Source organism: Emiliania huxleyi (genome assembly GCF_000372725.1).
Source record: "Emiliania huxleyi CCMP1516 chromosome Unknown EMIHUscaffold_20, whole genome shotgun sequence".
In the NCBI taxonomy this organism is placed as follows: Eukaryota; Haptophyta; order Isochrysidales; family Noelaerhabdaceae; genus Emiliania; species Emiliania huxleyi.
Genome location: NW_005200600.1, coordinates 721,458 through 737,866, shown reverse-complemented (window position 1 = coordinate 737,866; position 16,409 = coordinate 721,458). Strand labels below are relative to the sequence as shown.

Here is a 16,409-nt window from a genome sequence, read left to right as displayed (position 1 = left end):
AGAATCATGCTTTTTGGGTGAGGTCGAAGCGGGTGAGGTTGGGAGGGTGAACTTGTGTTCTTTGGGTGATGAGGTTGTCTGGGTGCGTGAGGTGAGGTAGGTTGTCGGTCGGACCTCACCCGGTCGGTGCTTGCTCCCGAGAAAGAAGAAGGCGTGACGGGTGACGTCTGAGGTTAGGTCGGACCTCTCGCGTCCGGGACAACCCAACCTTTTGTCGATCAACCACCCCAAGAACACCACCCGCTCCCAACCTCACTCAACACTCGCCCAAAAAGCACGATTTTCGGCCCTCAGCCGTGCCGGAAGAATTCTTCTCTTCGCGCCCAACCGACTCCACAATGGCCACGCACCTCGCGCCGACGATCTGGGCCCTCGTGCTCATCGTCGCGCTCCTGAGTGCGCTGCGCGTCCACCTCGCCGCCGATCACCGCGTCAGCCGCCTCGTCGGCACGACAGTGTGGCTGAGTTGGGTGTTGTCGGCGGTGAGCATGCTGATCCTGCCGATCGATCTGGCGCGGCAGCCGCCGCACGTGCAGGGCGTCGAGCGCCTCTCCTGCGACTCGCAGCCCTTCAGTGCGCTGAGCGTCGCCTGGAGCCTGCTGCTGTGGAGCACGCTCGCGCTCGGCTTCGCCATGGTCGAGCTGCTGCGCGAGTACGAGCTGACGGGTGCCTTCACCTGGCGGCGCGGCGTCCGCCGCGCCCTCCGCCGCAAGGCGCGCTACTACCTCGCCATCGCCCTCACCGGCGCGGATCGCCGCTGGCCTGCTGCTGCTCAAGGATCTTGCAGCAAGGACTTGCAGCAGCCCTGGGACCGTTCCCCTAGGCGGCTGCCTCGCCTCCGGCCTGTACGCGACCGGCCAGCTCCGTTCCGAGGCGCTGGTCGGGTGGCTGCTCGCGGCGTGCAACGCGTGGAGCGCCTTCTTCTTGATGCTCTGCCTCGCCTACTGCCTCGTCCAGCTGCCTCGCCACCTCTGGCGGCTCTCCACGCCGCCAGCCTTCGTGCTGCACCTGCAGCAGCTACGCGCGAGGCGGCAGCGCGAGCGGCGCGGCGCGGCGCAGGCTCGTGCTCCGAGATCGGCCCGAGACCACTTCGAGATCACCTCGAGATTGGCGTGAGCTCACCTCGAGATCGCAGGCGTGGTCCGCGTCGCGGCGTGCTGTCTCGAGCGCCGTGAGGAGGCTGCAGACGGGGCCGGCGGGGCCGGAAGGGAGAGGGAGTGTGCGCGCGGCGTCAGGGGCGAGATGCTTCGTAGGCTCGAGGAGCAGACGAACCGCGAGGGGCGCGAGGCTGAGGCGCTCGGCCTCAACTTGCTTCCGCAGGCGTGGACTGAGCCGCGCAAGAACAAGGCGCGGCTCGCGGGCATGTCTCGGACATGTCTCGGACATGTCTCGGACATGTCTCGGACATGTCTCGGACATGTCTAGGACATGTCTCGGAGGGGGCGTGGACGTGTCCTCTCTAGGCGCCGCGCGTGTCGGACGTGGCCGCCGCCGCCCACGAGGCGGACGAGCTCGAGCGTCTGCTGCAGTCTGTGCCGGCGGAACCGTCGCCAGAGCCGAGCCAGTCGGCGTCGCCAGAGAGGCCGCCTCTGCCGCCGAGATGTTCCGAGGTCACACCGAGATCACAGCGAGATCACAGCGAGACCAACCATGCCCGATTATTGGATCTCAGGTCGCCTCCGACGACGCCGCTCCCCTCGCGTCGGTGGGAAGAGTATGGTTCGCCCTTCTCCGCCGCGCCGCCCACGCTCGCGCTCGGCTCCTCGGCAGCCTCGACGCCTCGGGCGGGGCTGTGGTCGTCCGAGCTGCCCTCGCCGCCGCAGCTCTGCTCGCCGCCGCAGCTGCCGCCCCCGCTGCCGCGGCACCGCGCTTGCGGAGGCGCCGACGAAGCACGGGCGGCGGAGCTGGGGGCGCACGAGGCGCAGGCAGGCCACGTTTGGACCGCGTCGCAGGCTGGCGGCGAGGGCGGTGGGGTCGGCGGCGGCGGAGGTGTCGGCGACGGCAGCAGCGGCGGCGGTGGCAGCAGCGGCGGAGGCGGAGGCGGCGGCGGTTGTCATTCGTGGATAGCAGGAGAGGGGCCGATGCCGCCGCCTCCTGCCGTGCGCACGGGCGAGTCTCCCGTCTCGATGGGGCGGGGCGAGGCGCCGCTGCGCCGGTGGGTGGCGCGATGCTCCCTGAGGGGGGACAGCGGGAGATGAGAGCGAGATGAGGCGAGATTAGGCCCCGCTGCTGCGCCGGTGGGATGAGGTCGCCGCTACCCCGCCGCCGCTGCCAAGGGCGACGCCGCGCGGCCGTCGCTCCTTCCTCTCCCCGCGAGGCAAGTCTCCTCGCCGCCCCGAGGCTGCTCGAGATTGCGCGAGGTTGCGCGAGATGAGGCGAGGCTGGCCGAGAGTAGGCCTTCTCTCGCCGGCGGACCCTCTCCGCTCCGGCGCGCTGTCCGTGCGGGGCAGAGCAGGCAGCATCTCGAGGACCCTCGTGGTGGCAAAGGAGGCGAGGCTGAGAGACCGGCTGCTCAACTGCGCGCGGCTAGCCGAGATCCGCCGAGATCCGCCGAGATCCGCCGAGATCCGCCAGCTGCAGCATCTCGCAGCTGGTGAGAGGCGTTTCGGAACCTTCTCGGAGCCTCCTCGGAACCTCTTCTCGGAGCCTACTGTACACCTTTCCTGCCAGGCGCGAGGCTGGTCGAGTGGGAGCTAACCCTAACCCTAGCCCTAACCCTAACCCTAACCCTAACCCTAACCCTAGGCGCGAGGCTGGTCGAGTGGGAGCTGAGCGAGAGCGCGCAGGCGGGCGGAGGCGGCGGCGGAAGGGGAGGCGACGGCGGAGGCGGCGGCGGAGACGGAGCCGGAGGCGGAGCCGGAGGCGGGGCCGAAGCCGGCGGCAGCGGAGAGGGCGGCAGAGGGGTCGACAGAGGCGGCGGCGGGGATGGAGGCGCGGGCGGCGACAGCGGCGGCGGCGGCGGAGACAGTGGCGGCGCTGGAAGTGGCACCGGCGGCACCGGTGGCACGGGCGCGGGCAGTGGCTGTGGCGTGGGCGGTGTGGGCAGCCATCCTACGGCCGGGTGCGCTGGAAGCGGGGAGGCGGTGCTGGAGGCGGGAGGGGGCGGGGGCGCGCCGCCACCGCGCATGGGACCGGCAGCGGCGCTCGCGGGAGCCGCGATGGGCGGCGGCTGGGAGGGCAGCGGCTTTGCTCCGGGGGGCGTGCCGGGAGACGCTGTTGCGGTGGCGGACGCGTCGACCTCGCCGCTGCGTCCTGGAGGGCATGCGGAGGGCGATGGCGCGCTCTCGGGGCTTGCTCCGGCCGGTACAGTGGGGTGTGGCGACCGCTCGTGGCTCGACACGCACGCGGGGGGAGGTCTCTTGACACCTCTGGCCGCAAGCAGCGACTCTTCACGCCTCTAGCTGTGAGCAGGCACGCGGGGGAGATCTGGGCCGCCGCGGCCAAGAGGCCAGACGCCAGGCGGCCGGCGGCGCAGTCGCGGCTCAACTTTGGCGCAGCGCCGGCGCAGCAGCTGCAGCGGCCGGCCATGAATGAGCCATTCCAAATCGACTCATCAGGCGCCTCGCCGGCGCGGTTGCTTGCGCGGAGAGGCGCGGAGGCCGGCTTCGCCCACGGCACAGTCGCGCACGGCACTGTTGCTCACGGCACAGTCGCGCACGGCACTGTTGCTCACGGCACTGTTGCCCACGGCACTGTTGCTCACGGCACGCAGGTCGACACGAGCGGCGACGGCGAGCCGGATTTGGAGCTGCTCTGTTCGCACCCTCCTTCTGCTCTCTTCACATCTTGCTTTCTTGGCAGGCGTGCCGGATTCGGTGCTGCTCGACACGACGGGAGACGGGCGTGTCGATGCCATCCGCCGCCTTGGGCCGGATGGCTTCGCGGGAGAAGGAGGCGGAGGCGGAGGCGGAGGAGGGGGCGGAGGCGGAGGAGGCGGATGTGGAGACGGAGGAGGGGGCGGAGGAGGCGGCGGAGGCGGAGGAGGAGAGGTGGCGAAGGCGGCATGGGCGGCGGAGGCGGCAGCGCCAGCAGCGCCGGCAGGGGCGGCAGGGGCAGCAGCAGGGGCAGCAGGGGCAGCAGGGGCGGCAGCTGCTGCGCCTCTCTGCGGGGAGGGAGGGGTCAGAGGGGCTGGTGGCGGGAGAGGGGCTGGTGGCGGGTGCGCCGTCGCCGCCGGAGCCGCACACAACGCCGCATCCGCTTTGGCTCCCGTGGCGGCAACGGCGGGGGCCGGTGCGGCGGCAGCGGCGGCGGTGACGACATCTGCGGTGGTGGCCGAGCGCCCGCCCAACGCCGTCGAGGAGGAGGAGGAGGAGGCGGCTGGTGGGGTTGCTGCGGCGGAGAAGGAGGAGGTGGTTGGTGAGCTGACGCTGCACTCGCTCGAGAAGCTCCGCGTCACGGCGCACGCCGCGCGGCTGGCGGACTCGTCCACGACACGTCGAAGACATGTCTGTGACACGTCCCGCAGGCGCACGCTGCGCGGCTGGCGGCTCGCGCGGCGGAGGCAGAGTACGAGCGCGTCCGCCGGGCCGCTGCGTGGTGGGAGTGGGCCGTGCCCGTGGCGAGCCGCGAGCTGGACGTCTGCGGCGACCACACCACCGTCAAGGGCCTCTGCCTCGCCCTGTACGCGCGCGCCTTCGTCGGCACGCTGCAGCCGCTGCTGCGAACGGGCGCCGTCCTCTCCGCCGCGCTGGGCGGGCTGCTGGCGTGGTCCGAGCTGTGCCTGCTGCTGCAGTGGCTCGTCCGCATCGGCGCCTTCCCGTGGCTCGCCGCCGTCGACGGCCCTGCCAACGAGCCCGACCCGCTCGGGCCTGTGCTGCTGCTGCACGCGCTGCTAGTCGCCGCGCAGGGCAGCGCCTCGCCGCTGCACGCGGTGCTGCTGCTGCTCTCGCCTCTGCTCTGGATGCGCTTCTGCGTCGGCTGGGCGCTCCGCCGGATGGCAGGCGGCTCGCTCTCTCTCCGGCGCGAGCCGCGGGGCAACGACTCTGGCGCCCTCCTCCTCGACGCGAGCACCAACTGCCGCCTCACGCTCGCCCTCTGCTTCAACTACGTCTGCCTGCTGCAGGCCACGCGGGACGTGGACCGCCACGGTGAGAGGGCGAGCTACAGCCGCTCGCCGTCGAGCACCACACTGCAGTGCTAACAACACCAATAGGCGAGTGGTCGAGCTACAGCCGCTCGCCGTCCGCCTTCTTCTGCCTGTACGCCCACAAGGCGCAGCTGCCGCTCCTCGGCCGGCGGACGGACGACTTTTACCCGCCGCTCTGCCCCGTCCTCCTCCTGATCACGGGCCTCTTCCTGGGCTGCAACGTGTACGAGCGCGTCCTCGCCTTCCTCGGCTTCCAGCCCTCCGGACCCGCGGAGGTCGACTCGCCGCCGCAACGCACGCAGCCCGCGCCGGCGGCGCGCGCGGCCATCGGCCCGACGGCAGACCCGCGAACAGCCACCCCGCCGCTCCCGCCGCCGACGGGCGACCTCCGGGAAGGCCTCCTCGGCGGCGAGCACCCGTCGGCGGCGACAGAGAGGGTGTGAGAGCTCCTGCCCCGGTGTCCGGTGACCGGAGCCGGGAGCTTTGGGTTCGCCCCGCCCCTCGCCGCTCGCGAGAATCCCCGCGAGGCAAGGGTTACCTCCGACCTCTCTGAGTCCTCTGTGGAATCTCCCTCATACTCGGCTCTCTAATGGTACTATAGCTCTAGGACTTCTACGTGTACTCTACGTCAGGCAGTCGCGACTCACGATGCAGAGAATCGACTTCTGTCCATGTTATTCCTTGAATTTGTTTGTTGAATTTCAGTCGCGGTCCCAATACGTGCATCACTTTTGTGACGGTGTTACAACTTTGATCAACCATACCTCGATAACTACCATGTCGACGCTCATGAAAGTAGGCGCAATCAACTGGGCGCCCGGCGCCTCATCGATTGCGCCCCTACTTTTTCATGAGCGTCGACATCTCGACATGAAACTTATCGAGATATGGTTGCTCAAAGTTGTAACACCGTCACAAAAGTGATGCACGTATTGGGAGCGCGACTGATTTCAAACTCAAGCCTTCTCTCACAGCACAGTGGCACGAGGGTGGGGGGGGGCGGCGTCCCAGACACAGGGCAATGGCGATTGCGATTCAAGGCGGCTCGCTGCAACGACTTCGGACTCTGTTGCGTCCGCTGGTCTGCCTCCCGCCCCTGCCCGCCTCCCTTTCCCGTCACCTGTCCCAGGAGGGGCCAGCACTCCACACTTCTCATCCTCAAGCACGTCTACCCTGCGGCTGACTCCCGCCTCGTCGTCGTTGCTTCTCAGCGTCGTCCCCCTTCCTCGATGACGAGCTGGGCCGTGGGCATCGACCCCGCGCCGTCCGACCAAAGAAAGGGGGAGACGGACGCTTTGCACGCGCCGGTGACGGACAATCCAACAAAGTATCGCCGAAAACTCGTCGGATTGGCTATCGCTTTGCTAGTTGCTCTCGCCGTGCTGGTCCCTATCTTCACCGTCACCATTATGGGCCTCGTGCGAATGGAGAAGGTGAAGCTCGAACTTATTAGTCTCGACGTGGTACCCTCCGAGCTGACGAGCGGCGGCACTTCGTTTCGCGTCCGTGCACGTCCGAACAACATGCCATTCGCGCACAAGCTCGACATTGATAGCGCACGCTGCATCGCTTCAACAGAGAACGACTCCGCGGCGGTGCTCGACGTGGCACCCGCGAAATTGGGAAGCGAGACCGTCACGCTCGACGTCAATCTCCAGCTCAACAGTGGAGTCGGCCTAGTTGCATGGCGGGATGGGCTACACTCGGAGCTCACCTGTGTCGCCCGTGGAAGGCTCACCTCCGGCGCTCTCCGCTTCCAAGTCGCCTTCGAGGTGCCCCAACCCTCGAGCTCACCGTGCGCACAGACACCACCCTGACTGACAGACCTCCATGCCACCCCACCCACACAGTTCTCTCTTCGGTTCGACGCGGAGCCGGACCACCACGAATCCGTCCAGTTTGACGATTGGGCTCTCGAGGGGCTGAGCACTCTGAGCAGCAAGGCGCGCGTGAGCATTCCGCCCATGTCGCACCTCATTGGGAGCATCAACAGCGAGGCAGGCAAGGCTCTCTCGAGTGCCGTCACTGGCCCTCCCGCCCTCAACGTCACGGGGTTCAAGGCTGGCTTCTCTGAGCCCGCCGAGGCGGGCTTCGCTGCTCGGCTCAACACTTTGAGCGGTCACGATGACGTCCTCGGTCTCGACCAAAAGACTCGCCTGGCCCTGAGCACTGGCGCCTTCCCGCTTGGGAAAGACGTGCCACTCGGCAACATCGAGATCTCGACCGACTTGGCACAAGATGCCTTCGGTCGAGTCACTCTGCGCACCAAACGCTTGCAGGAGCTGATGGCCGAGTTCCTCCCGGCCTCGACCGAACGTCTACGAATTGACGCTCAGGTGCTGCACCTCGCCTTCCGTCTCGTCTCCTCCCTCGAGCCCGCTGGCCCGTCGCATGCACCATTCATCGGCGACCTCAAAGTGCAAGCGGCGATTTCGGAGCACGAGCTCGACCTCGCAAACCTCCCAGACGAGATCGATCTCCTGTGGGGGCTGCAGTGCCTCGGCGAGGACTGCCGGCTTTATCCCACGCGGGCACACAAGCAGGGCAGCCACTTTCTCAGCAGCGCGTTTGCAGGCTTCATGTGCAGTGTCTCCTCGCGAAACCTCTCCTCGAGCTTGCTCACCCGTGTCGCTGAAGCCAGCGGCATAGCAGGACTCGATGTGAGTGCTACTGCACGCGTGCATGACGCTGTTGACCCCAAGGCCGTCGACTTCGACTTGAAGACCGTCGTCAGCGACCTTGGCGGGCCACTCGTAGATGTTCAGGGCTCAGGGAACCGGATCTCGAGTTCGAGGCGGGGACGGCTCTTAACCAACGGCGAAGAGTCGGACTCGTCGATCTTGGAGGCGGGGCTGACGTTCATGCCGTCTGGACGATTGCTGGAATGGCTGCCGAGGTCCGAGCCGCTCTCCGGATGGGTCCACGTGGAGTGGGGAGACGACACGAACTCTCTCCTCCCAGTCAGCCTCGAGGCCAACGGCACCTTCGGCGACGACGGCTTCACCGCCCAAAGCACCCTCGACCTCGGCCGCAGCGACGGCGACGATCTCGTGAGCCCGGCGACCATGACGCTCGACATCGAGCCCTCCGGCGCTGCTGGCTTCGAGCCAGTGGCGGCCCGCCTCAGCGTCGAGTGGGACGAGGACCTCTTTCCGCTCTCTGCTCAGGGCGAGGTCGGCTACGGCGCGTCCTCGGTGGCGATTGAAGGCTCGGCGTCCGTCTCGCCGCTCGCTGCCTCGCTCTCGCTCACGCCGACCGACGTCGACTGGATGGACCCGCTCTCCGCCTCGGCCTCGCTCACCTTCGCCCCGAGCGACTCCGACTCGGGCGAGGAGGAGGAGGACGACCCGATCTTCCCGGTCGCGCTCGCGGTCAACGGCTCGTACGGCGCCGACGGCATCTCCGTCTACAGCACCCTCGACATCGCTCGCAACGTGGAGGACGAGCTGGTTGGGCCAGTGACGATCGATGTCGCAATCGACAGTACTCTGCTCTCTTCTCCGGTGGTCACGCATGTCGACGCTAGGAGCGATGACCTGACCAACCTCCTCGTCGTCCTTCCTATTTCAGCCGGTAGCGTGGTACTCGGCGCTGCGGCGTCGTACATTGTCTTGAGTGACGACCAGCTCCAAGTGATGGCCTACTCTTGCTTCGCAATGGCAGCGACGGATCACCTGCTCCCCTCCTTGGGCATTTTGTCGCGCGAAGCGAACTACGAGTACGCGGTTGCTGTCACTATGACCGATCTTGTGGAGTCGCGCACGGCCCGCAGTGGTGCGACTGACGGCAATGACGGCGTCACTACGACCAACGCGACTCTCGTGAGGGAGGCCAGCGGCCGTTCAGGCCGATTTTCCCTCCAATCCTCCGATGACGAGAGCCCCTGGGGGATCGTCTCTTCTCTCGTAGAGGCGAGCGGCAGCCTCCTCGATAGTATAGCCGTCCAGCCGCCCTCGCCGCCGCCCTCTGCCTCGCCGTCGCCTCCCCCGCCATCTGCCTCGCCGTCGCCGCCCCCGCCATCTGCCTTGCCGTCGCCACCGCCGTCTGCGTCGCCCTCGCCGCCGCCCTCGCCGGCCCCTCCACCGCCGAGCCTTCCGCCTCCGCCCTCGCCGCCGCCGCCCTCGCCGCCGCCGCCAACCCCTCCGCCACCTGCGCCTCCGCCACCAACCCCGCCGCCGTCCCCGCCGCCATATGCGCCTAAGGGAGTCAAGGTCGTCACCGAAGCAGAGACAGGTGAGACTGTAAGCGAACGCCGCCGTCAACGCTCCCTGCTCGACGCCAAACTCATGTACGGCAAGTCCGCGGCGGTGCTGTACCAATATGCCGACGGCATCTCTCTCAACGCGGAGTTCTTCCTCATCGACGAAGTCACCGGGACCGATCTCGACGAGGAAAAACTCCTCGACCTTTGCGCCTCGAAAGGAGCGACATGCAGCATCGGCGACGGCACAGGCACCGTCGGCGACCCGCTCGCGTTGCGACAGCTGCTTGACCGCACCGACACGATCCGTGCGACCGCTCTCCTTACCACCGCCGAAGTTGAGGATGGCGCCGCGGGCACTGGCGTCGCCGTCGTATACGATGGTAAGGTGGAGGTCGTTGCCAAGACTACCGCCATCGCGGACAGCGGGGAGTCGCTCGAGAGCTTAGCCGCCAGCCTGACCGCGACGAACGAGGCGAAGATGACAGAGCTTCGCGACAATACTCTCCTCCAGGGCACATTGGCCTTTGAGAGCCAGCAACTGTTCCCTCCTCGGCCGCCACCATCGTCGCCGCCGAGGCCACCTCCGTCCCCGCCACCCCCTTCTCCCCCACCGATCCCGCCGCCGAACCCTCCGCCTCCCTCGCCGCCGCCGCCAACGCCGCCGCCTCCGTCGCCGCCGCCGCCAACGCCGCCGCCTCCGGCGGCGCCGCCGCCGACCCCTCCCCCTCCCTCGCCGCCGCCGCCAACGCCGCCGCCTCCGTCGCTGCCGCCGCCGACCCCTCCGCCTCCATCTCCGCCGCCGCCATTCTACCCTCCCGGGATTCCTGCAGATGAGCCCCAGGCGCCTCCTCCGCCGCCGGTTTCGCCGCCGCCCTCGCCGCCGCCGCCGACCCCTCCGCCGCCCTCGCCGCCGCCGCCGACCCCTCCGCCTCCATTGCCGCCGCCTCCGACCCCTCCTCCGTCAGCGTCGCCCTCGCCGCCGCCGCCATCCGTGTCGCCCTCGCCGCCACAGCCGCCTGCGCTGCCCTCATTTGCACCTCCCACCCTACCGCCGCCGTCCCCGCCATCAACGGCACCGGCGCCATCGCCGTCGCCGTCGGGAGAGCTGGGCTCATTCCAGGTCATCGCCTCCTTCTCCGCGAGCGGCGACGTGAGCGATTTTGACGAGGCCATCAAAGAAGGCATCCTCGAGAAGCTTGCTGACCTGGCAGGCTTTGTCGTCGCGCCTTTCGGCTCGAAGATCGAGGTCCGCGCCGGAAGCGTCGTCGTCGTTGCCACATTTCCAGGGCTCACGCAGGGGCAAGCGAATGCGGCCGAGAGCAGCCTCGCCTCGTATTCCGGGGCGACGGGCCAAGAGGACTTTGAAGAGGCCATGAGCACCGTCCTTGGGGGCATCTCCATCCTGAGCCCCTTTGCGGTCGATATCGTGGACAACGAGGAGCCAACCAAGAAGAGCTCGAGCACCGCTGTCGTCGCCATCGTGGCCGTGGCTGGGGTGGCCGTCGTGGCGGCCCTCCTCGTCGGTGGCCATATGCTACAAGAAGAAGGATCGGCGTGCTCGTGTCTCAGTCGTGGGACAGATGGAGGGGGCCGAGCCAAGCCGCAGGACTTCAAAGACGGATCTGGAAGGTGCGCCCGATGGCGATGTGGACGCGAATTCCGGACAGACGCCACGGACCTCCGTCTACCGTACCTCCGATGGCATTTGACAGGCTGTTCACGGGACTCCTTTCATTGTCATTGTTCGCCCACAGCGTTGATTATCTCACTGTTCGTGACGCCGCACGAGCTCTGATTGACTATTCATTACGCTCGCGTGGAGCCAGCTACAGCCATTGTGTTACTTTAAGATGGGGAGAGCTGTTTGTTTGGGAGAGGTTGGGGCTGTACGTCTGCCCGGCTGTACGTCTACTGTACGTGACTAGAGCTCAACGCATGAATAAACACGTCTGGCAAAAGCTCGAACCCGTGCGTTATTTTCTCTTTATACAGACCCGGGGCGCCACCTCGTGAGCTGCCCCTGCCTGTGTCTGTGAGCTGGCTGCGATCTGTCTGTCTGTGCGTCCACTACCCAAGCCGGATTTTTATCGATCAACACTTTCGATAGACCGAAAGTAAGATCGTTCGGTGCAGAAACCCCGGCCATGCCCATGTAACGCAATTGTGCTCGATTTTTGGTCGAGAAGTGTCTCCAAGTCTTCTGGACCCATCGATGGCCGTCGCCTCGACGCCGCTCGTCGCGGCACCATCGTGCCCGGCCTGGGCGAAGCATCGTCGCGGGCGCCAGCCGCAGTTCGACGGCAAGCCGTGCGAGCCTGCCGAGGAGGAGGACATGTGGCTGTGCCTGGCCGACGGCCGCGCGCGCAGCACCGCCGACCTGAAGCGCCTGGCGACAGCCGCTCGGGTGCGAGCGAAACGAGCAGGAGATGCAGCCGCCGCGAACACGCGCGATCGGCAGGCGCGCGACCAGCGCCGCCGGCAGCGTGAGCAGCACGACCGGCGCGCAGCGCCGGCGGTCGCCAAGACCGTGCGCCCACAACGCGGCCAGTGCGGCTGCCCGGCGCACGCGGTGTGCGGCATGTGCGTCGACCAGGGCAAGCTCGCCGCGGCCGAGCAGGCGGCCATCGACCTGGAGACGCGCTTCCACGCCTCGACGAACGTCGTCATGGACCTGGAGCGGCCCGAGGACGAGACGGCGGCGCTGCTGCAGCGCTGCGTGCACGTCTCCGACGAGACGAAGCGGCGGCTGCTGGGCGAGTGGAGCGACGAGCGCATGGCGCACGCGCTGCCGCTGCACGCATGCGCCTCGTGCGGCGTGCGGGACCCGTCGCTGACGTACACGCGGGTTGACGTGTCGGCGCTGCCGCGTACTGTGTCTGTGCGCGTAGCCGGCGGCGAAGACGAGACGCGGCACGTGTTTGAGCTCTCGCCCGAGCAGTGCGCTAAGTATCGAGGTCTTCGAGTGACGGAGAGGGTGACGAGCAGATGCGCGACGCATCAGACGCGCAGGATGACGGTGCAAGCATGTCCGAGGGTGAGTAAAAGTGTGAGGTTTGGTGGAGGCTGTAGCGTCGTCGCGCGTAAGAAGAGTGGTGAAATTAGAAAAGGAGTTGCGGTGTTGATCGCCGCGGGAGCCCTCTTATATAGCAGCTCCTCTCTACCCAGAGCTGTCTTTCTCGCCCGAGGCTCGCCGTGGCCCCACACGGCAGCCTCTGCTCGCGTTTTCGAGCCAGGACCTTCGTCCGGGCCCATGGCCGGCACGCCATCGTCGATTCCGCGCGCTCGGCTCCACCGGCTTGCTGTGCGGACGGCTTCTTGTCGCTCTTGTCGAGAGCGTTTTGGCGGCCCGGCGGGTGGGAGAATCTGTGTCGTCTGATGTGTCACTGTGTACGTCACATCGGTCTTGATAACAAGCACGGTCGATCCGTCGAAGCGATATACTCGTCACGTCACGCTGGACGGCTTGCACGGAGCTCTGTGCCGGCACACACAGGAAGAGCCGTCCGGCAAGAAGAGCTCGATAGGGAGCGAGAACCGTCAAAGGTGCTCACGCAGGTTTCGGACGTCCGTCCTGGTGCGGTCAGTTCCCCCAGGTTTGACCGCGCAGGTCTCAAAACTCGTCGAGCACTCGTAGCCTTTCTGCGACTCTCTGCGTGCTGCCGGCTCGGGAAGAGCAGATTTTGCAAGATATCTCAACGAGATCCGACATCTGCGCGGTCATTTTTGGAGTGATCTTACCGCGTCATGACGGAGTCTTGATACCTCTCGGAGCACCTCTAACGGTTCTCGCTCCCTATCGAGCTCTTCTTGCCGGACGGCTCTTCCTGTGTGTGCCGGCACAGAGTTCCGTGCAAGCCGTCCAGCGTGACGTGACGAGTATATCGCTTCGACGGATCGACCGTGCTTGTTATCAAGACCGATGTGACGTACACAGTGACACATCAGACGACACAGATTCTCCCACCCGCCGGGCCGCCAAAACGCTCTCGACGAGAGCGACAAGAAGCCGTCCGCACAGCTACTCGGACATTACCGATCATGACGAGCGGCGAAGGAGTGCTCCGCTGGGTCACGCCACGGGGGCCCGCCGCCTCAGATGCGACTTTCGGAGGTTGCAGAGCGCCTGTTCAGTCTACGCTAGACTGAACAGGGGGCGGGCCCTGCTATATAAAATTGAGCTTGGGTAGAGCAGTCTGGACTCACCCACGAGCGATGCGCCCTCCCCCCTCGCTTTTGCAAAATCCTGCAAAGGTGGGGACGTGTCTGTCCTCGACCCAGCCCTAGCTTGGGATGTGCGTTGTATTTATTTATTTATTCACCCACGAGCGATATGGCCGAGCTACGTACACGCATTGCTCACAGGGTGCTTGCTACAGGGGTGTTGGCAAATTGACTGGCCTTTTACACGGATTGCTCACAGGGTGCTTGCTCACCGCTCGAGTGTTTCTTTCGTGCCTTGGAGTCCGCCCTCTGCTCCGCCGTCGTCGGCTACTTACCGACCCCAAGCTCGCCTGCGAACGGGCTGCCAATGGCTACGCAAAAGGGCTTCCACATCGAGCACGTCGTGGGGCAAGGGCGCATCATGCGGGCGAGTCGCCGCTATGAGCCCGGCGACACGGTGCTACGCGAGCCGCCCTGCCTCACGTGGCCTCACGACGACGCGGAGCAGCTAATCTCGTCCTTCATGTGCGCCTCGGCGGACGTGCAAGCTGCGGTGCTCGACATGGCCGCGCCGGACGCCGACGCGGGCCTCAGCTGCATCGTCTCGGACCACGCGAGGATGGAGGCGGTGGCGGAGCGAGCGGCCCGCTCTGCCGAGAGGAGCAGCCTCGCCGCGCGCATGGCGGAGGCGTACGACGGCCCGCGTGCCGCCGATCTCTTTGAGCACCTACTCCTCATTGGGGACATCAACGCGCATGCCTTCGGGAAGCGCGCCGGCGCTCGTCATCGAGGTGGCGGCTGGCGTGAGCGTTCTGCGCGGCCGCACGCCGGCCACACTCTCGACCTGTAGGCCTCTTCCCGATTGCGGCGAAGGCCAACCACTCTTGCTCGCCAAATTGCGGCCACAGCACTAGAGTCGGCGGGGAGATGCACTACTTCGCGACGTGCACCATCGAGGCTGGCGACGAGATCGTCATCTCGTATCTCGACCAGCTCTGGTCCACGACACGAGAAGGCGAGGGATGCCGCCTCACCACAGTGTCGGCGATGTCTCGGCTTACATCTCGGCGATGCCTATGGTTAGAGCGGCGGCGCGTGCTCCTTACCCAGAAGCTCTTCTACTGCACTTGCCCGCGCTGCAGCCGGGCGGACAGCGGCGGCGGCGGCGGCCGCCGCCGAGTCGAGCGAGCTTGACACCTAGTACGCAGTTGTGGGACCGCTACTCAACTGCGTGGCAGGCGGCCGCCGCTCGAGGAGATCGAGCCGGACTCGCGCGGAGGCGAGTGGACGGCGCCGCAGCAGCTCGCACGGCGAGATTACCCGAGATTGCCCGAGATGACCCGAGATGTGCCGCCGCTGCAGCTCGCCAAGGTAGGACGAGTCGTCTCTCATGATGGCTCCTTGCTGGTCGCCAGGGCGGAGTGCGCGGCGGCGGGCTGCGCCGAGGAGTGCGCCACTCTGGGCTTGCGCTCCTAGATGGCGACCATCTAGATGGCGAGTGCAGACAGTTGGTGCAGAGGGCCGGCATGCACCAGCCGCCAGCTGCCAGAGGACACGAGCCTGGCGCTGCACAGCGGTGTTGCGCCGCCTCAGTGCCGGAGTCTGCGACTAGGCTTGTGCTCGCCGCACGCGCCGTGCGAGGCCTCTCTGTGCGCTGTGAGTGTGCACAGCGTCTCTTCACAGGCTTGCAGCTGTAAATAGGTGCGCAGACCTCGTCGGCAAGGCCGTGACCGCGTTCCTCGCTTGCCGCGCGGAGGCTGCCGAGGCGACGAAGCGAGGGCTGCCGATCGCCTCGGCGACCACCACCGCGCTGAGCGCGCAGATCAGCGGCCGGTACTGCCGCTGGGCGGTGCTGCAGTTTGGGGCGGAGGACCGGGCCGTGGCGCTGATGCTTCGCAGCCGCTGCAACAGCTGCGCACCAGAGCTGGGCCGGGTCGTGACACCTGACACGGATGGCGGGAGCGAGACGGAGAGAAAAAGAGCGTGAGTGAGGGCTGAGGCAGCGCGCAGTGTGTTAAACCTTAAAGAGAACACGGACTTGTCTTTTCGGGAAACTTGTGACTGACTGTACACGATATTTTTACACATGTGTTGTTGTTGGCGGCGCATGTCGAAGAGGACGACGTCCGCACATCAGCGGTCCGGATGAACAACAGCCACCCATCCGTTTAATGTCCCCGCGTTTAGTCCCCGCCGAGAATTCAGCGCGCCCCCCGCCGTCCGGGGAGCGTGGGCGCCTGGGCGCGCATCAGAAGCCCATCACGTCGGTCTTTGTCACCTTGAGCGCCTTCTCGTCGGTCTTTGCGGCGAAGCCCGTCCCCTCGACCCGCAGCGGGATGATGTCCTGTGCGTCTCGAGTGCAAACACCCGCGTCACGGCGCCAGGGCCAGGGCCAGGGCCAGGGCGGGCGTACACGCATATCGCGCGGTGTGCTCATCGCGTGCGCAGCGAATGCAGTTGCGGCTGAGTGCGAGTCCTCTCGAGTGCTGGCCGGAGCACGGGGGTTGCGGGCTTCCGCACGCTAGCGGCTGCTCTTCCTTCCCCTCGAGGTTCGCGTGGGCGGTGAATCTCGGTGAATCTCGGCGCATCTCGGCGCGTCTCGGCTAGTCGGCTCCTTCTCCTTGAGGCGCGTGGGCGGGTCCGTGAAGGGGTCGACCATGTCCTGAGGGGAGGCGTCGTGGGCGTGTCGTGGGCGTGTCGTTGGCGTGTCGTTGGCGTGTCGTGGGCGTGTCGTGGGCGTGTCGTGGGCGTGTCGTGGGCGTGTCGTGGGCGTGTCGTGGGCGTGTCGTGGGCGTGTCGTGGGCGTGTCGTGGGCGTGTCGTGGGCGTGTCGTGGGCGTGTCGTGGGCGTGTCGTGGGCGTGTCGTGGGCGTGTCGTGGGCGTGTCGTGGGCGTGTCGTGGGCGTGTCGTGGGCGTGTCGTGGGCGTGTCGTGGGCGTGTCGTGGGCGTGTCGTGGGC

General features: G+C 66.9%; 4 protein-coding genes across 4 annotated transcripts in view; 3 read left to right on the top strand and 1 right to left on the bottom strand.

The window, feature by feature from the left end:
• Window positions 1–338: 338 nt before the first annotated feature.
• EMIHUDRAFT_203993 (hypothetical protein) lies at window positions 339–1,331 on the top strand (the record flags this gene model as incomplete). The annotated part of the gene is made up of 4 exons (XM_005781730.1): window positions 339–666; window positions 824–1,063; window positions 1,136–1,249; window positions 1,321–1,331. The coding sequence occupies 4 exons, from the start codon at window positions 339–341 to the stop codon at window positions 1,329–1,331; spliced, it is 693 nt and encodes a 230-aa protein (XP_005781787.1).
• A 1,827-nt stretch (window positions 1,332–3,158) lies between these two features.
• Window positions 3,159–5,805, top strand: EMIHUDRAFT_449877 (hypothetical protein; the record flags this gene model as incomplete). Its single annotated transcript, XM_005781729.1, has 5 exons — window positions 3,159–3,313; window positions 3,412–3,712; window positions 4,502–5,087; window positions 5,153–5,361; window positions 5,500–5,805. The coding sequence occupies 5 exons, from the start codon at window positions 3,159–3,161 to the stop codon at window positions 5,527–5,529; spliced, it is 1,281 nt and encodes a 426-aa protein (XP_005781786.1). The 3' UTR covers window positions 5,530–5,805.
• Window positions 5,806–11,471: 5,666 nt separating this feature from the next.
• On the top strand, window positions 11,472–12,437 carry EMIHUDRAFT_353287 (hypothetical protein; the record flags this gene model as incomplete). The annotated part of the gene is made up of 2 exons (XM_005781728.1): window positions 11,472–12,236; window positions 12,390–12,437. Coding segments are annotated over exons 1-2 (782 nt in total), but the record flags the coding sequence as incomplete, so codon positions are not given.
• Window positions 12,438–15,477: 3,040 nt separating this feature from the next.
• EMIHUDRAFT_449875 (hypothetical protein) overlaps window positions 15,478–16,409 on the bottom strand; it is a gene marked incomplete at its 5' end in the record, with an annotated part of 3,097 nt that continues 2,165 nt past the window's right edge. Inside the window, 2 exons of the mRNA XM_005781727.1 lie at window positions 15,478–15,795; window positions 16,066–16,113. Coding sequence (XP_005781784.1) covers window positions 15,700–15,795; window positions 16,066–16,113 — 144 coding nt within the window. The 3' untranslated portion in view covers window positions 15,478–15,699. The remainder of the gene's footprint in view (window positions 15,796–16,065; window positions 16,114–16,409) is intronic.